The sequence below is a fragment of the Pogoniulus pusillus genome, chromosome 11, assembly GCF_015220805.1.
Source record: "Pogoniulus pusillus isolate bPogPus1 chromosome 11, bPogPus1.pri, whole genome shotgun sequence".
NCBI classification, from domain to species: Eukaryota; Metazoa; Chordata; class Aves; order Piciformes; family Lybiidae; genus Pogoniulus; species Pogoniulus pusillus.
Window position 1 is genome coordinate 3,146,277 of NC_087274.1, and position 16,398 is coordinate 3,162,674.

General features: G+C 49.8%; 1 protein-coding gene and 1 long non-coding RNA gene across 3 annotated transcripts in view; both read right to left on the reverse strand.

Annotated features, from left to right (window-relative positions):
* The window catches only part of CACNG4 (calcium voltage-gated channel auxiliary subunit gamma 4), a 59,223-nt gene extending 53,331 nt beyond the window's left edge, over positions 1-5,892 (reverse strand). Inside the window, exon 1 of the mRNA XM_064150605.1 lies at positions 5,041-5,892. Coding sequence (XP_064006675.1) covers positions 5,041-5,263 — 223 coding nt within the window. The 5' untranslated portion in view covers positions 5,264-5,892. The remainder of the gene's footprint in view (positions 1-5,040) is intronic.
* Positions 5,893-5,907: 15 nt separating this feature from the next.
* LOC135179167 (uncharacterized) overlaps positions 5,908-16,398 on the reverse strand; it is a 41,925-nt gene continuing 31,434 nt past the window's right edge. Inside the window, exons 4-5 of one of the 2 annotated variants that reach the window (XR_010303935.1) lie at positions 6,444-6,563; positions 5,908-6,044 (exon numbers count right to left, since the gene is read on the reverse strand). This is a non-coding gene — a long non-coding RNA (uncharacterized LOC135179167). Of the gene's footprint in view, positions 6,045-6,443; positions 6,564-9,206; positions 9,365-16,398 lie in introns of those variants that run through there. The other variant, XR_010303936.1, reaches the window with a different exon arrangement.

Genomic DNA, 16,398 nt, shown 5'->3' on the forward strand with positions numbered 1-16,398 from the left:
GATATTAAAAGTGACATTTGCTCTTTGACAAACAAAACTTTGGCAACTGCACTTGAAGGTACAGGTGCAGAGCGCTCAGTTTATCGCTAGGGCTCCGCAGCTTTGCTCTGGGAATGCTAACAAATATTCCTCCTTTTGGGATGAGCCACGAACCTGCAGCCTTGATGGATGGCAGCCTTCCTTTATTTGCTTGCCTCAAACATTTGGATAAGCATTTTTACTTTGTTTCCCAGAGTATCCATGGAAGCAGCGCATGCTCCTGCTGCTGCTCCCATGTTGGTGTGCGTTCAGCCAAGCCAGAAGACCTGCAAATCACTGTGCAAATGGGGGGGGGGTGGGGAGGTGGGGTTGTGGTGTTTGTGCAAGTTTTCAAGTCAGAAATGATTTACCCAACCCTTCTTGCCAATTAGAAACCTCCCAGCCACCCAGTCAGGAAAGACACCTGGGTCCACGTGAATTAAACAACCAATTGCGCCACTTGAGAAGTAAATGGCAAACAGGGACTAGAAAAAGCAGCAGGCAGGATGGGTTCAAAGAGCTTTGCATGCTGAAGTGTTTAATAAAACACTCTCTGAATACATTTAAATTACAAGTAGAGTACTTGATTTCATATCTTGATGTCACAGAGCCTGCACAGCTCTCTATTGTGAGCTGTCCTATTAACTTTGGTGTGATTGTTCACCAAGATAAGGAGTTTCAGTGGATAAATTGGTGCTTTTAGAATCTTCTCTCTCTTTTCCCCCTCCTTTCTTTTTTTCCTAGGCAACTACTTTAATAACAGATCCTCCTTGTGAGTAAGACTGTGCCAGGCTTGCATCGCTGTGCTGCACCTTTACAACAGGCATAGGGGCTGCTGGAAAATGATGGTGGCTTAACCTCTCTTCCTCAGACTAGCTGGACCACAACATGATTATTTGTAAGACATAGCATCTGCTGTGTTTGCAAGACTCTGCTCTGCACCATCTTGACAGGGACTCACAGCTTGTGACAACTACCATAGCTCGAGTGTGGGTGTGGGACACAACAGCAGCCACTCCAAACGGGGCTGATTTGCTCTTGTTATTAATTGGTGGCTTGAGATGCAGATTTCAGGTGTGGAGGGATGGCTGCAGCTGTGGGGGATTCGTCAGGACCCTCATACATGGAGCAAAGCTGGAGATGGGTAGGTTCAGACCAGATGTGAGGAGGAAATTGTTCTGCATGACAGTGGTGAGAGGCTGGAATGGGTTGCCCAGGGAGGTGGTTGAGGCCTCATGGCTGGAGGTGTTTAAGGCCAGGCTGGATGGGGCTCTGGCCAGCCTGATTTAGGGTAGGGTGTCCCTGGGCATGGCAGGGGAGTTGGAACTGGCTGATCCTTGTGGTCCCTTGCAACCCAGACTGATCCTATGATTCTATACTCCAGCAACAGCTTAACTTCAGCTGGCAAAGCTGCAGTTGCTGTAGATGCTGTGGTCCCAGAAAACCAAACCCCAGCTTTGCCAGGGAGCCCTTAGGACGTGTTACCTTGGAGGCTCAGTCAAGTCACATCCACTTCTGCTACTCACTCCACACCAAGAATTCCTATAAGCAGTTTCCTACCTGCAGCAATTACCTCGGATAGAAGCTTCAAAAATCCACGCAGAAAAACACTGCTGTTATTTAAAATCCACTCAAGGAGCTTCCTACCTCCAGCTCTGACAAACACACTAAAAGAACAAAACTGGGATTATACAGGTGAGAGCTTGACTGATGTATCATTAACGCTCCTTCTTGAGTGACTAAGCTCCATAGTAGCATCGACTACTAGAAGTGAAACATGACTTCATCCCCAAGACAACTGCAGCTCCAGACAAAGATAACATGCTGGAGCCCTAAGCTGCATCTCTCCAGCCATCATCAGGATGCTCATTTGTTGCAAGGTGTTAGAATCAGTCAGGGTTGGAAGGGACCACAAGGATCAGCCACTTCCAATCCCCCTGCCATGGGCAAGGACACCCTACCCTAGATCAGGCTGGCCAAAGCCCTCATCCAGCCTGGCCTTAAACACCTCCAGGGATGGGGCCTCAACTATCTCCCTGGGCAACCTGTTCCAGACTCTCACAGTGAAGAACTTCCTCCCCACATCCACTCTGAGTCTTCCCACATCCAGTCTGAATCTCCCACCTCCATGTTTGCTCCATGTTGTCTCAAGGAAGAAAAGCATTGAGGAACCCCTCCTAACTCAAGGAGAAGGTTAATCTTTTCCATTCTGTTTCAATGATTTTGCTTGAAATTTGGGATTTCTGAACAAGTGATCCTTCAAAATCCAGCACACAGATTGTTTGATGGATATACTTGATCAAACCTTCTAATGGAAAACCTTGGCTGGCCTGATGTTTGCTCCACGAGGTGCTTTTATTCGTGGAAAAAGTAATCATAGAGAGGCTGTTTAAGGCATTTTCAGCTTCTGCACATTGCATCTTAGATTTGTCCTTTGGAGATGAGTGAAATGGTGCTTAAAATAAATTCAGTAGGTTTTGAGATTTAGTACTCCAAACCACAAAAATAGCCCTAAAAATGGGTTTAGAGCTGGACCATTTAATCACATGTAATAAAATCTGTAACTGGGGTTATTTCCTTGCCGTGCATCTGCTCAGAGTTACGACGGCGATGTGGGTTTTAGTACCAGACCCACTCGCTCTGAAGGAGGGATGCTGTGAAACAGGCAAGGTGCTGTTGTTTTAAACCAGCTTCCAGAGATAGCTTCATAATTTCCACGAGCCAGAGCAACCTTTCTGTGCTGGAATGGAAGTCTCATGATGTGGTTTAAACCCATGAATATTTTAACGTCTCTATACATTTTATCCTACAAAAGACAGAACATACTGGAAATGTAGGAGAGAATACAGTCACTGTTCCTCATATCTGTGAACAGATGACAGCTTTCCCAAAGTGTCCATTCTTAGCACATATTTGACAACTTTCAAATTGGTTAACTTTGCCATTTGACTATTTGAATTTTGAGCAGAAGAGCTCGATTGCCCCTGGAGAGATAGGTCTCACCAAACGCTTTGGGTTTTGCTCCCTGAAGCGATGAGGCTTCAGCCTTCACCTGCACACAGCTGCTGGGTGCAACGGCCCCACAGCTACCCTTGCAAATCAAATGTGCCCACCTGTGGGGGCAGCAGTGCTGCCCCAACGCTGGATGCCAGCCACCGTTACTGGGCACTGTTTTCAGTGCTGCCCATCTCTCAACGACTTCGCTGCCTTCTGGTTTTTAAATCAAGCTCTGACCTGAGCCCAGTTGAAACCAAGGCAAAAAAAAAACCCCAGAAATCCACCAGTTTGAGTCCAAGCTGCACTTCATTCCCATGAATGAGATTCCTGGAAGACCACACAGAAAGCCTGACTTTGGAAAACTCTGGGATTTCTCCCAGACATGACAGGCCTGGTCTTGCAGGGCAAGCTCAGCAACTCCCACAAGATGCAAACAAACTCACTCCTCATGGAAAACAGAGACTGGAGACACTAGAAAAAGCTCAGTGAAGATGACACAACCTGGTTCAAGTGGAGGATGCTCAGCATCTCTCCAGCAGACTCAGGAGCTCTCAGATGCAAGCCCTCCTTTTCCAGGTGTCATAAAAGCCTGTATTGAGAGTTAGATTTCCTCCAGGAGTCATAAAGCCAAGCATCATTATCACCTGTAAACCTTCACGTTTCAGCAGTTCTTTTTCTCTTTATTGTCTAAACAGGATTTCTTCTCCAACAGCTATCTAGGCATGCATACTATTACTAGCTAGCAAAGCTGATATTTTAAGAGAGAAACGATGTTATGCTGCAGCTTTAAATTGCTAGCAGAAGGGAAAGATGAGAACAGACGTGAGGATGAGGCTCTTCTTCTACCATGCCACAGCCTTTTCCAGGGAGAAAAAAACCCCAACAAACCAACCCTTCAGAACACAGCTGCTAGCCTGAACCCGGGCTGAGCCGTCTGTCAGTGAGAATAACCCAGGAAACCAGGCAGGTAAAGTTCATGTGTGCTAAGTTGTGCTGAAGCCAAGGCGCCAAGCGCATTACTGTGGGCAGGAGGACTCCTGCGTACCCTCACCCCCGCCAGCCACAGAGCAGCTCAGCAAAAGTCAGCAGCTTCCTCCCCCCCACTCCCTTTTCCCCAGCATCACCGAGGCTTGGTTCATATGGAAGGAACGGAGCCAGCAGGTGAGGGGCTTCAGAGCCCACGGCCAGCAGCTTGTGCCCCTTTCCTGGGCCACTGCTGGTTTCGCACGGTCGGGGCTCGGCGCGCTCGGCAGACAGCTGTGGTTTCCCATCTGGGCTTTCCGAGCTGCTGTGCCAAATCCTCTCAACACCCATGTGCTCCTTTGTCCCGGTAGTTACCCGCCGCGCCTTCGCCACAACTCCATTTTCGGAGAAGCAGCCACATGTCTGGCCTCTGCGGGGAACTGGGGGGGACCTACCACCCAGCCCAGCCCTAACCCACGCATCCTTTAGCTGTTGGTGTTACCTAGCCAGACCCTGGGCTGTATTTAGTGACCCCGAGTCCACTGAGGCACCTGAACATTAGCAACAGCATCTTCAACCAGGTCCCCCGTGTCTCCGTCTGAGGGTGGACGGGGAGGAACTTGGGTTTCCACCGTCCTGCCCGAGAGCTGCGTCTGAGCCCCAAATCCCCTGAGGCCATAGCCCCGGGGGTCACCAGCCCCAGAGCCTGCAGGGTTTAGATGCTCCCCAAAGCACTAAAAAGCTCCGAACCCACCAGGACCCCCCCCCCCCCCCCCCAAAGCCTTGAACCCCCGGGATGGGTCTCGGAGTGAGGTCGCCCCCCTGGCCAGAACTCCCCCGGGCAGAGCTCCGCACCCCGCCGCCCGGTTCCCATGGCAATCTCGGAGATGCCGGTTGCCACGGTAACGCCATCCTCCTCCTCCTCGGCCGTGTCCGAGGCAGCGGCTCCGGCTCCGCTTGGGCTTTGCCCGGCAGCTCCGAGCGCGCAGCCGGTTCTGTCCCCGCCGGGAAGTTGCTTCCCCGCCCCCGGCGCTACTGGGTTTCTCCCCCCATTCCCGGTACCTTCGAGGCAGCAAATCCTCCAGAGCCCCGAGTGCGTGAGGTCGCCCCGAGCCCGCCGCGGTGGCCCCTGCGCCTCGTCCGTCGTGATGTTGGTGCCGTTGCAGATGTGGGCGCTGGAGTAGAGCCAGTAATCGGTACCGATGGCGATGGCCATGAGGCTGAAGGCGGCGAAAGCTCCCACCGTGGTCAGCAGCATCTGGACGCCACGGTCACACCACACCATGGTGCTTCATAGTCCCCGCACGGGCGCGGGGGGCCGCACGACACCGCCCGGCAGCCGCCGCCGCCCGCGGGAGGCAGCCGAGTCACGGGGCGGGGGGCGGAGGCGGCGGCGGGGCGGGGGGCGGAGGAGGGGTGTGTGTGGTGGGGGGTGGGGGGTGTGAGAGCCGCTAGCCGCCGCCGCCACGGGGCCGGGCTCCGCCGCCAGCCGCGCCCCGCCCCGGCCGCGGGAGGGAGAGAGGGAGGGGCAGACCGCCCCGGTGCGGACCCCCGAGGAGGTGGGCAGACCCGCCGGGCCCGCGTTGCGCTGCTGGCCCCCGGCCACGGTTTACAGCTTCGGTCCGCACACTCCGTTTGCCAGCTCTTAGCCCAGGGTCCGCAGACCCCGGTCCGCAGCCTCCAGCTCGCAGCACCCAGTCGGTAGCTCCCGGTCTACAGTCCCCCGCGTAGCTCAGGCATCGCCTTGTCCCTTTGCTGTCACCGGGCTCAGATGGCAGCAGGAGCACGATGCCACCACTGAAGTGGCAACTTCATGGGGTAGTGTTGGGAGCATTGCGTGAGGCAGCTCCCGACCCCTGCACACGCCAGAGTCCGACCACAATTTGTCTCGAGAACAGGAAGGTGTTGCCCACCTAATGGACACTGCTGTGTCTCGGTCGGGTTACTCACACCTTCCTCCTGCAGCACAAGCTGGCCTGGGGATCAACGTAAAAACGGGTCCAAAGACAGTGGGCACAAAGCGTGGCAGTTCCAAGGAGATGCCAAAGCACACAACTGTCAGGAAGCTACGGCAGAGCAAAAGGCGTGCGGGGGCTTAGCCATGATTTCCTCCCGCAGCCTCGCTCTGCCATTAGTTACGCAAGGAGGTTGTATTTGGGTTGCTGGTTTCCTCCTGGTTGGAAGAGGATGGAGAGAATCCAGCACCCGAAAATATTTTCCTTTGGAAAACCAAAAGGGGGGAAAATACCTACACCATTTTTTTTTCAATCGTGTTTTTCTGCCTTCCACCCCTGACTCTCATCACCGCGAGTTGACAATTCGGCCCTGCCTCCACCTCATCCAAGTGACAAGCCAGATGAATGGGAAGCCTTCCTGATCAGCTAATGCATTTGTGTGGAGGGAACGTGGCAGCACACCAGTTTTATGTATATGAATTAGAGAGTGGGAGGACAAGAGCTACAAACCTCGAGAAATACAGCGCTCTTCCCAAGCTGTGCGTGGATGGCTGCAGGTGCTTGTGTGCCTCCACCGCTCCGCATACCAACGCAGAGATGCTGCTCAGCTGCTCGTCCTTTTCATGAAGGCTGGGGGAAGCAAAAAAAGCAAATACCAATTAAAAGCTGGTCTTTGTTTCACAGAGACCTCGGCAAATTGCTCAGACGTGAAGCCTGGAAGCACGGAAGAGCTCCAGAGCGAGCTGCTTGGTTCAAGCACCTAAATTATGCTTTTCGGTTGTGCTTTGTAGGTCTATCGGGTGCCTTTGCAAAAATCACCTTCCAAATGAATGTCTCCATTAGGGATGGAAGAGTGGAGCCAGGTAAACTCAAAGGCAGAGTGGAGCCTCGTTCAGAAAAACTGGATCGAGCATTTAAGTTTAATGAGGTTCAACAAACTTCTCATTTAAAATATATGTTTGTTCCTTTGGGCTTTGGGGGTTTGGACAGAGTGGGAAAATGAGATACTGAAACAGCAGGAGAGAAGCTATTTCCATAGCTTTTTAAACCCATTGAGCCTTAATTAATATTATTTATTTGTATTACTGTATTGCCTGGGAGAGCTGCTTGCAGCTGGCTCTGCACAGTGTGCAGAGGAGGAAGGGCTGGAACCAGGGCAGGGCTCCCACTTGACACTGAAACATCCTTCTCAAGTCCTCCCAGTTTAGACACCCAGCAAGAGATAGGATTGAGTGGTGGCTGCTCTGGTGGGTCTTCAGCAGCCTCCACCACCAAAAGGGGACACAGACAGCTGCAGGGTTTTCTGTGGTCTCAGAGCCACCAGCCCTGCAGCAACCCTCCCATGTGGTCCTATTGATTGTGCAAGGTAACGCTACATTAACAGAATTCAGCTAATAGAATCCCTTGCTTCCCTTTCTCCCCCTGCATCCTTTTTTGCACAGAAAACATCTGGTTCTGTTTCTATTGCCCCACGAGAAAGAATTCTGTCTCCTAAAGGGTTACAGAGAAGCATCCAAGACAGACAATCATTTTCTGCCCAAGCTATCTTCTTTAGTTTAAAAATGTTCTCTGTTCTTTTGAAATGCATGAAGTAGATTGTGGGAGAGCTAATATTATATTCCACTACTGAAAGCTGCTGGAGTATTTTACATTGATGTCTGGCTCTAGTGATTTTCTAAGGATTCTGAATTCATTAAACCCAACCATTGAATAATCTCCATTCGTGGCGGAAGGAAGGCAAAAGTGCTTACTCTCCTCGGCAGCAAAAAAACGCATGTAGTCTTTCCTGAAACACGAAAGCTACCCGACCCACTGCATGTAGGCAAGGTTGCCCATCATCTAACCTTTGATTTGCAGACTTGGCTTATGATACAGCCCATAGTGCTGCCACCAAACATAGCAGAGAAGCAGCCTTGGCAGGGCGTTTTGCGCTGCAGCAGCATCCTCCACCCGCCCTCAGTCAGAATTAAGACCTGATTGTTCCGAGCTTGGAGCAGAAACACATCAGGACAACGAGAAGAGGCAGGGCCACAGCTTCTCCCTGTAATTCAGCCCCCCCCCCCCCCCCCCAAGAGAGCATCGTGCAAGGGCGAGTGTCCAAAGCCAGAAATGCTTATTACACTGGAGAAATAGAATGGTTCTGATTCCTCCATGTTGATGCTCATAGAATCTATGATTCTATGATGCTCAGAGCTCTAAATGAAATCCTGTGCTTGATCATTTTATTTCTGAACTGAGGAACAGTTGCTTTGGAGATGAAACTTTGTCTTTAACTGAATTCAGTGAGAGCTGCCACTAATAAAATCCTGCCTGAGAGACGCCACTGGTATCAGAAGAAATCTGCAAGATGTTACCATTTAGCATCACTGCTTCTGCTGCTAAGTGTCAAAGACATCGACTTGAACAGATCAGGCTTTTTTTAATCTGCCATCTAGAACAACACCACTAGGCTTTCCCTGCAAGAAACTTTGGGAAAGAGCTCAAGAGGAACTCAAGAGAATTCCTCCTCAGAATGGAAATAATCATAGAATCATAGAATCAGCCAGGTTGGAAGAGACCTCCAAGATCATCCAGTCCAACCTAGCACCCAGCCCTAGCCAGTCAACCAGACCATGGCACTAAGTGCCTCATCCAGTCCTTTCTTGAAGACCCCCAGGGACAGTGCCTCCACCACCTCCCTGGGCAGCCCATTCCAATGCCAATCACTCTCTCTGTGAAGAACTTCTTCCTAACATCCAGCCTAGACCTACCCTGGCACAACTTGAGACTGTGTCCCCTTGTTCTATTGCTGGTTGCCTGGGAGAAGAGGCCACCCCCCACCTGGCTACAATGCCCCTTCAGGTAGTTGTAGACAGTAATAAGATCACCCCTGAGCCTCCTCTTCTCCAGGCTAAACAGGCCCAGCTCCCTCAACCTCTCCTCATAGGATTTGTGCTCCAGGCCCCTCACCAGCTTTGTTGCCCTTCTCTGGACATGTTCCAGCACCTCAACATCTTTCTTGAATTGAGGGGCCCAGAACTGGACACAGTACTCAATTAAACAGAGCTTTTGATGTAGATACAGGTCTAACTATCATCAAAGCCTTGTCCTTTCCCAGCTCTTAGCTCTATGCATGTGAGAACAGATTTCAGCATCTAGGAGCATCCTAAAGCGATAAGCACAGCTATTTAATTGACTACAGTCATCTCCTGCGGGTCTTGAGATCCTTCCTATGTCATTTGATGCTGTGATAGGAAGAAAAAAAACCCAAAACACTTAATAATTTCCTGCACATGATACAATTTATGGAGAACTGGAGAAACGCTCCACACATGTTGTACAGTGAAAGGTAATCTCCTTTTACACACAGGACAGTGGAGAGATTCCATTCAACTCACCAAACCATCAGCAGAGCTTGACAAGCACAAAGATCTCCAGCCCCAGCAAAGAACCTTGCAAGAAGAAGAGATGTGACAGAAGGTGTCAGTTATGTGACAGGTATATTTAAGGAGCCATATTTTGAAATATATTTTATGTGCCAGCAGGACAAGGGAGGTTCTTCTGCCCCTGTACTCAGCACTGCTCAGGCTACACCTTGAGTGCTGTGTTCAGTTCTGGGCCCCTCAATTCAAGAGAGATGTTGAGGTGCTGGAAGGTGTCCAGAGAAGGGAGACAAAGCTGGTGAGGGACCTGGAACACAAACCCTATGAGGAGAGGCTGAGGGAGCTGGGGGTGTTTAGGCTGCAGAAGAGGAGGCTCAGGGCAGAGCTCATTGCTGTCTACAACTACCTGCAGGGAGGTTGTAGCCAGGTGGGGTTGGGCTCTTCTCCCAGGCAACCACCAATAGAACAAGGGGACACAGTTTCAAGTTGTGCTGGGGGAGGTCTAGGCTGGATGTTAGGAGGAAGTTGTTGTCAGAGAGAGTGATTGGCATTGGAATGGGCTGCCCAGGGAGGTGGTGGAGTCACCATCCCTGGAGGTGTTGAAGAGAAGACTGGATGAGGCACTTAGTGCCATGGTCTGTTTGACTGGCTAGGGCTGGGTGCTAGGTTGGACTGGCTGAGCTTGGAGCTCTCTTCCAGCCTGGTTGATTCTATGATTCTACCTTGGATAAGATCTTGCAGATGAGTGTGATACCTACCAAACCACATTAGGAGACCCTGGCAGGGCTGGATCCAAATGACTCTCCAAGCTCATAAATTCTGTGCAGAATGAAGGCTGGATTCACATCTTCTGAAGGCTGGTACAGTGCCTGACCTCCCAACCCACCTATTCCTCCTATTAGCATTTATCATATATTGCAAGGACATAATCTTTCACCTCTGAGCACCTCACTCTGTGTGGAGGAGCTGCTTTCTCCAGCAAGGGGAGGCTGGCAGCGAAGTCACCACCACATTTCAGAGAGCCTGGAAAAAGGTGAACTGGAATATTTTTTTTTTGGACAGTTATGAGGCTGAATTTCTTTTTTAGTCCTATAAAAGGTCATCTGAAGTCAGCATGAATAGTTTCAGCTTGTCCTTCAGAGCTAAAGAAACAGACATCTCAAAGGAAAAACATTGTTCTTCTCTTGCCACTTGAGGGACACCAACTTGGCCTCCATTCTATTCTTCTTTTTGATATATTAAATATTCTTTGGCTTAGTCATGGGAGGCAAAGCAACACAACTGCTTTCTAATAAATAAAATGTGCTCAGAAGCCACTCTGAAGCTTTCCAGATAACTGCATTTCCAGTTTTGCCAGGAAGCCAGATGCTGCTATTGGAAAAGGAGCTGCTCTGGTTTGTCATCTGAGCCCAGGAATTGATACCCAAGAATGATCTGATGAGACAGACTCGATGACAGAGCTGCTCCTTCTATAAATAAGTCGAAGAAAACATTTTTTTCTTCCCATGTAAAAAGAAAAAAGGAGGGAAAAAAAAAAAAAGAGTCTCTTTTGCTAGAGACTTGCCCAGCAAAGCAGACAATTAAAAAGGATGGGCATGCTGTGTTTGAATGGGCCCATCAAAAGAACACCATACACACAGCTTATAGAAGGAGATCTAGCAGCTCTCACATGTTTTACACTACACAAGGCTGCATTTCCCCCACACTACCAATAGTTATGAAACTCATTATCTTTTTGACAATGCAGAAACAGAATATTATTACTTGACTAGCTTGGTCATGTCAAATGTCAAAGCAAATTATGAATGCTTGTCCTTCAGACACTCCTGCCTCCTGGGAAGATATTAAATATCAATAGCATCTGCATTCAGCTACAGAGCCAACTAATATTGGGCACATCTCTCAGATCTAAAGTTCACTGTGCCCTCTTACCTGTCAAGAGAAGAGAAGGCTCAGGGTTGACTTCAGTGCTGTTGACAACTACCTGAAAGGAGGTTGTAGCCAAGTGGGGTGGGCTCTTCTTCCAGGCAACCAGCAAGAGAACAAGGGGGGGATAGTCTAAAGTTGTGCCAGGGCAGGTCGAGGATGGATGTCAGGAGAAAGTTCTTCCCAGAGAGAGTGATTGGTATTGGAATGGGCTGCCCAGGGAGGTGGTGGAGTCACCATCCCTGGAGGTGTTCAAGACAAGCCTGGATGAGGCACTTAGTGCCATGATCTGGTTGAGTGGATAGGGCTGGGTGCTAGGTTGGACTGGAGCTTGAAGGTCTCTTCCAACCTGGCTGATTCTATGATTCTTCAGCCCTCAGATCATTGTGGCCTCCTCTTGAACCTCTCCAATAGTTCAATGTCCTTCTTATGCTGGGGGCCCCATAACTGGGTGCAGTGCTCCAGGTGGAGATTCATGAGAGCAAAGGGGCAGTATCACCTCCCTCTTCCTCCTGGTCTCACTTTGTTTGATGGAGTGGTTGGCTTTCTGAAACACCCACCTGGGCACCCAGAGGGCATCACCCTGGCCAGCGAGGGGAAAGCTGCTGGCTGCACTCAGCTGGCATTTGAACCTGAAAAGAAGAAGAGCTTCAGCAGGAACTTCTTGGGAGGCAGATTGAGCAGAACAGGTTTTCAGAAGAAGTCTTAACCGCTTCAATCAATCACGCTAACTTGCTGCACTGAATTTATCTCCTAAGCTGCCTAAAGTAAATTCCTCAGATCTGTCTGAATAATTCTGAGCTGATAATGCAGCATACAAGTAAGAAGGCTGTTGGCCAGTGAAAGGGTTTTCTCATTAGTATTTCAGCAGCTTATTCACCAGAGAGAAGGTCTTTGGGGAGCACACCCCAGCAGCAAGCTGGAGAAACTTCTATAAACAGTCTACTAAGAAAGGAAACTGGAAGGTGAAATCCAAGCTAGCCATTACTTCTGAGAAGGCACTCACAGGAAAAGCATCCAAAGGAATTAGGTTTATGGTGAAAGGGCTGGGACACAAACACTATGAGGAGAGGCTGATGGAGCTGGGGGTGTGCAGCCTGCAGAAGAGGAGGCTCAGGGCAGAGCTCATTGCTGTTTGCAGCTGCCTGCAGGGAGGCTGTAGCCAGGTGGGGTTGGGCTCTGCTGCCAGGCAAACAGCAACAGAAGAAGAAGACACAGTCTCAAGTTGTGGCAGGGGAGTCTAGTCTGGAAGCCAGATTAGGCCTTACCATGTGTGCTAGTTTGAAGCTAGCTGGGATATTTTAGTGAGAGGAATTAGATGGTAGGCTGTGAAAAGGAAACAAAGGTGATGGCTACTGCACTCATAGGCTTGCTGAGATGCATAAAACCAAGAACACAAACATAGATAACAGAGTTGCTCTCTGGCTTTGGCTGTCTCCCTTCTCTCTCTGCTGTCTGTGTGACTAATCCTTCTGCTTCCCAACCTCCCGAGATGATTCTCCAAACTCATCTTGAACATAAGGCAAAGTCTGGGGTAAGGGAGAGGAGTGGAAAGGAGGCGGAAGGGTGGTTGGGAGCCCCTCCTAGGGACTCTGGTTTTTGGGAGGGCTGCTGTGTTTCTGTATTACTTTTAAACTTGCCTATTTCTGTCTATAGCTGTATAGATTGGAAACAGCTGCTTGCATATTGTGCTAAGCTGTGAATAGAAAGCTTCATTCTAATTTCCAGCTTGGCTGAGTCTAGTCTGGGTGATTTCCTAGGTGTGGGGGGGCAGGGAACACCCAAACCATCACACCATGACACTCTAAACTCCACTGAACTGAGACTGTCTAAGGTGAGAGGCTGTAAGCCTGTCTCTGTCAAGGATTCCTCATTTCCTTGCTCTCCTCCACATTCAATGCAACTAGAGTTTTGGATTCCAGGCAACCAGCAACAGAACAAGGGGACACAGTCTCAAGTTGTGCCAGGGTAGGTAAAGGCTGGATGTTAGGAGGAAGTTCTTCACAGAGAGAGTGATTGGCATTGGAATGGGCTGCCCAGGGAGGTGGTGGAGGCACCGTCCCTGGGGGTCTTCAAGAAAAGACTGGCTGGGGCACTTAGTGCCATGGTCTGGTTGACTGGACAGGGCTGGGTGATAGGTTGGCCTGGATGATCTTGAAGGTCTCTTCCAATCTGGTTGATTCTATGATTCTATGATAGATCAGGAAGCAGAGTGAGATGGCAGGAGAGAAACAGGGGAACCCAGGGGGGACTATTGCCAAGAAGAACAGAACTTTAAAGCCACTCCCTATTCATGAGCTGATGGAGGTGAAATAAACGCTCTAAGAGTCCATGCAGCTCCTCCAACTGCTCATGAAGTGGCAGAAGCCTCTTTCCACAGACTATTACGCAACAGCAGCAGTGAGGAAGAGAGGAAGAAAAGCAGCAGCAGCAGCAGCAGCACTAACATCACCCTGCCATGGTGTTTTCAATGAGCTGTAAGTATGGCCAGCAGAATGGCATCAAACCTTGCCATCCACGCTGCAGCGGAACTGTAACGTGTGCTAGGACTTTCCAAACCTATGCTGCTGCCTCCATGAAGTATTTTGTTTGGGCTGAGTAAATGCTAAGTGGTGCAGTTATTGATTTTTGTCTCTTTTCACACCTCAGATGCTGCCTGTCTGCTCAAGGCCAGGTCACAGCAGGCATACTTACTCAGCAAACATCTGCTCCGTGGCTGAACCATAAACTCTTTGAGGCAAAGAGGCTGTGTTTAATCAGCAGAAGCTCCCAGGGGTTTCCACTCCTCTTCTTTTTATTTCCAAAGAGACCTTGGTGTAACTCAGAGCTCTGAAGGCAAAGTTGGTAGAACTAATAATGCTGGTAATGCCATGCATAACGTTGTTTCAACTTGATCTGGTCTAAGCTGAAGCTTTCTGTGCTCAACACAGTGATTAAGTACATCTGGCTGGTAACACCTGCAGGTTATGCTTAGATACTTCTCCCATGGTGGTGTGGGTTAGTTTCTTTTAGGTGGGGAAACAGCTCAGCAATAGACACTTAGCAGCAAACTGTAGGTGCAGAAGAAGTTGTAAAGGGGCTTTTGCTGGAGCAAGTATAGAACATACTGCAAGTACAGAATCACAGAACCACTTCAGTTGGAAAAGACCTTTCAGATCATCAAGGCTAATCATTGACCTAACACCATCTCATGGCCATTAAAGGAATCAAATCAAAAGCAACAGAGACAGAAAATGGGAAAACCTCAAACCCTTTGTGTAGAGGTGGCCTGAAAGAAAACCAACATGACCTTCGTGGTTGTAGCCAGCTGGGGTTGGGCTCTTCTCCCAGGCAAGCAGCAATAGAATGAGGGGACAGAGTCTCAGGTTGTACCAGAGGAGGTCTAGGCTGGATGTTGTTAGGAAGTTGTTGTCAGAGAGAGTGATTGGCATTGGAATGGGCTGCCCAGGGAGGTGGTGGAGTCACCATCCCTGGACGTGCTGAAGCAAAGCCTGGCTGGGGCACTTAGTGCCATGGTCTGGTTGACTGGCTAGGGCTGGGTGCTAGGTTGGCCTGGCTGAGCTTGGAGGTCTCTTCTGACCTGGTTGGTTCTATGATTCTCTGTTCACCCACCAAGAAACTCTTCTCAGAAGAGTGATTAGAAAATGATGGGAGAGATTAGCAAGATTCTGGGTATTCTGGTGGGACTTTGCTTCAGGGGTCCTTGTGCTGAGATGGCAGCACCAGTGCCACCAACATCCCTACCATGGCATGGGAGGACCCCAGCCAATGCTTCCATTATCCCAGGCTCTGATGACTTGTCATCAGTTTGGGAAGTGCAGGAGTAGCTAAGGGTTATCTGAGGAGCAATAGAGACCTTTGCTTGTGGTGGAGCAGGCAAAACCCATGTGCTTCCAGCCCTGGAGCTCCTGCTTTAGTTTCCCCTTCTTGGGTAAGGGCAAGGGCAGTGCCAGGCTTTACCCACCAAAGCTTAGGGATGTGGTTTAAGGTGAATCTTGCTGAGTAGGGTTATAGGTTGTACTTGGTGATCTTGAGAGTCTTTTCTGTGATTCTCCGATTCAAGGCACTGGGTCAGTGCTGCACTGGCACAGCACTGCCCTTTGGGGCTGTTAGCACTCAGGAATGAGGAGGCTTCACCCAGGAAAGCTCAAGTCATAGAACAGAATCACAGAACCATTAAGGTTGGAAAAGAGCTCTACAATGAAGTCTAATCATCAGCCCAACACCACCAGGTCCCAGAGTGCCATGTCCACGTGGTTTTTCAACACCTCCAGGGACAGTGGCTCTATCACCTCCCTGGGCAGCCTGTTCCAATGCCTGACTACTTAGCAAAACCCAAATATCCAATCTAAACCTAACATCCAATCCAAACCTCTCCTGCTGCAACTTGGGGCCATTTCGTCTTGTCCTGGCACCACTCACTCGATGGAAAACCCCAACCCCCACCTCACTCCATCCTCCTTTCAGGTAGTTAGAATCATAGAATCAGTCAGGGTGGGAAGGGACCACAAGGATCAGACAGTTCCAACCCCCCTGCCATGCCCAGGGACACCCTACCCTAGAGCAGGCTGCACACAGCCTCAGCCAGCCTGGCCTTAAACACCTCCAGCCATGGGGTCTCAACCACCTCCCTGGGCAACCCATTCCAGCCTCTCACCACCCTCATGGTGAAGAACTTCCTCCTCATGTCCAGTCTGAATCTCCCCACCTCCAGCTTTGCTCCATTCCCCCCAGTCCTGTAACTCCCTGAGAGCCTAAAAAGTCCCTCCCCAGCTTTTTTGTAGCCCCCTTCAGATGCTGGAAGGCCACAATGAGGTCACCTGGGAGCCTCCTCTGCTCCAGCCTGCACAGCCCCAACTCTTTCACTCTGTGCTCACAGCAGAGGTGCTCCTGAGCTGGAAAGAAAAAAAACATCTTTTGGAGGAAAGAGGGGGAAAAACCAGCAGCAGCCAGAGTTGTGAAAAGGCTTGACAAAATATTTAAGAGGGAGGCAAAGAGAATGCTTGCCAATTGCTAGAGCCTTCCTAATTCAGGTGATTAGCTGGTTACTGCCACTGCTATTAAAAAGACACTACCTCCTGAGTGATCTACACAAAGAAGGGCTGGAACACACCTACAGCTTTTCTATGTGCTTTTAGCTCTGCTGATGGAGATAAAAAAAAAAAAAAAGGGAAAAA